Consider the following 2,500-nt stretch of genomic DNA (forward strand, 5'->3'; position numbering starts at 1 on the left):
GAGAGAGAGAGAGAGAGAGAGAGACATGACACAGAGAGAGACATGACAGAGAGAGAGAGAGAGAGAGAGACATGACAGAGAGAGAGAGAGAGAGAGAGAGACATGACAGAGAGAGAGAGAGAGAGACATGACAGAGAGAGAGACAGAGAGAGAGAGAGACATGACACAGAGAGAGACATGACAGAGAGAGAGAGAGATGACAGAGCGAGAGAGAGAGACATGACAGAGAGAGAGAGAGAGAGAGAGACATGACAGAGAGAGAGAGAGAGAGAGAGACATGACAGAGTGAGAGAGAGAGAGAGAGAGAGAGAGAGACATGACAGAGAGAGAGAGAGAGAGAGAGAGAGAGAGAGAGAGACAGAGAGAGAGAGAGACATGACAGAGAGAGAGAGAGAGAGAGAGAGAGACACAGAGAGAGACATGACAGAGAGAGAGAGACATGACAGAGAGAGAGAGAGAGAGAGAGAGAGAGATGACACAGAGAGAGACATGACAGAGAGAGAGAGACAGAGAGAGAGAGACATGACAGAGAGAGAGAGAGACATGACAGAGAGAGAGAGACAGAGAGAGAGAGAGACATGACAGAGAGAGAGAGACATGACAGAGAGAGAGAGAGAGAGCGAGAGAGAGAGAGAGAGACATGACAGAGAGAGAGAGAGAGAGAGAGAGAGAGAGACATGACAGAGAGATAGAGAGACATGACAGAGAGAGAGAGAGACAGCTGGTGAAAGTCTCACCTCATCAGTTGGCCAATGGTGGAGGACGGTCTCTTCATTTGTTTCAGTGCGTCACGGGAGTATCGTCTTACTGTCGCTACACACCACATCATCACCATTACATCACTTCATCATCAGCGTTACATCACCACATCATCACACACGGTCCACTTCATCATCAGCATTACATCACCACATCATCACACACGGTCCACTTCATCATCAGCGTTACATCACCACATCATCACACACGGTCCACTTCATCATCAGCATTACATCACCACATCATCACACACGGTCCACTTCATCAAAGTCACATATTCTGTTATTATATTAATAAACATGAACTTGACTTGTTACCTGGATGTTCAGTGGCCCAGCGTTGCCCCGCCCCTTTAATGGCATACACTGCACGTACGGTGGCCCTGAGGACCCCCCACCTGAACACTGCGACTGGGTCTGAACTGATTAATCGCCTCAGATATCCTCGTCTACTACTGCGAAGGACAGCGACGATATCGGGCCTCATGTGGTCCGTGTTTTTCGCTCTGAAATCCTGAGGGAACAGGAAGCTTCATCAGACACCATACTTCTGTCTCAGCCTTCTAACTCTTTCTTGAGAGCACATCGATCCCCTGCTGAGCTGCACTGCCCTCTGAAATTAGCTAGCGAGCGTTAACACTGGAGTTGGCTACATTATAATAAATAGCTAGCTAGTAGCTTCATTAAAGGGATTAAAACTAGCATAAGCCTGTGTAGCTAAACATAACTAGCATGCTAGCTATTAGATTGTAAAATAACAGCTACAGGTGTACACCATGACTCTACCTTTATTTGGTATTTGACTTTGCCGGCGTAGTGTCGGATGACAAAGGCGGGCTCTAGAACCAGTGTAGGAACAAAGTAAGGGTTCTCCTGATGCTGCCGCTTAAACTTCTCCAACAGCGTGATATCAGTCGCTTGAGGTAAACTGGAGGAGGTTCAGACAGGAAGAGGGAGGTGAATGCACAGTGTGCAGTGTAGTGTAGTGTTGTGTAGTTGTGTAGTGTAGTGTTGTGTAGTGTAGTGCTGTGTAGTGCTGTGTAGTTTAGTGTTGTGTAGTGTTGTGTAGTGTAGTGCTGTGTAGTGCTGTGTAGTTTAGTGTTGTGTAGTGTAATGTTCTGTAGTGTTGTGTAGTGTAGTTGTGTAGTGTAGTGCTGTGTAGTGTAATGTAGTGTTGTGCAGTTGTGTAGTGTAGTGTAGTTGTGTAGTGTAGTGTAGTTGAGTGCTGTGTAGTGTAGTGCTCTGTAGTTTAGTGTTGTGTAGTGTAATGTAGTGTAGTGTTGTGTCGTGTAGTGTTGTATAATGTAGTGTAGTGTTGTGTAGTGTAGTGTAGTGTTGTGCAGTGTAGTGCTGTGTAGTGTTGTGTAGTGCTCTGTAGTTTAGTGTTGTGTAGTGTAATGTTGTGTAGTGCAGTTGTGTAGTGTAGTGCTGTGTAGTGTTGTGTAATGTAGTGTTGTGTAGTTGTGTAGTGTAGTGTTGTGTAGTTGTGTAGTGTAGTGCTGTGTAGTGTAGTGCTGTGTAGTGTAATGTAGTGCAGCGTTGTGTAGTGTCGTGTAGTGTAGTGTTGTGTAGTGTAGTGTTGTGTTGTGTTGAACCCAGGGGCGTTAGCTGGACTGTTACTCATCCAGGGCTGAGCCCAGTTTCTTCTCCATGAATCTCCATCAGTTAGGTATTGATAAACCACTCCAGGTGGACAATTATTTGGGGCTAAAGATAAAATCTTCGGGGCTCCAGCCCAGACC

At 46.0% G+C, this 2,500-nt stretch overlaps 1 protein-coding gene across 6 annotated transcripts in view; it reads right to left on the reverse strand.

Moving 5' to 3' along the window:
- The window catches only part of myo9b (myosin IXb), a 32,964-nt gene that overhangs the window by 17,653 nt on the left and 12,811 nt on the right, over nt 1–2,500 (reverse strand). For all 6 annotated transcript variants that reach the window (XM_053681174.1, XM_053681176.1, XM_053681173.1 and 3 more), the window contains exons 12-14: nt 1,545–1,686; nt 1,077–1,272; nt 738–813 (exon numbers count right to left, since the gene is read on the reverse strand). In XM_053681174.1, coding sequence (XP_053537149.1) covers nt 738–813; nt 1,077–1,272; nt 1,545–1,686 — 414 coding nt within the window. The remainder of the gene's footprint in view (nt 1–737; nt 814–1,076; nt 1,273–1,544; nt 1,687–2,500) is intronic.

Source organism: Ictalurus punctatus, chromosome 7 (assembly GCF_001660625.3).
Source record: "Ictalurus punctatus breed USDA103 chromosome 7, Coco_2.0, whole genome shotgun sequence".
Classification (NCBI taxonomy): Eukaryota; Metazoa; Chordata; class Actinopteri; order Siluriformes; family Ictaluridae; genus Ictalurus; species Ictalurus punctatus.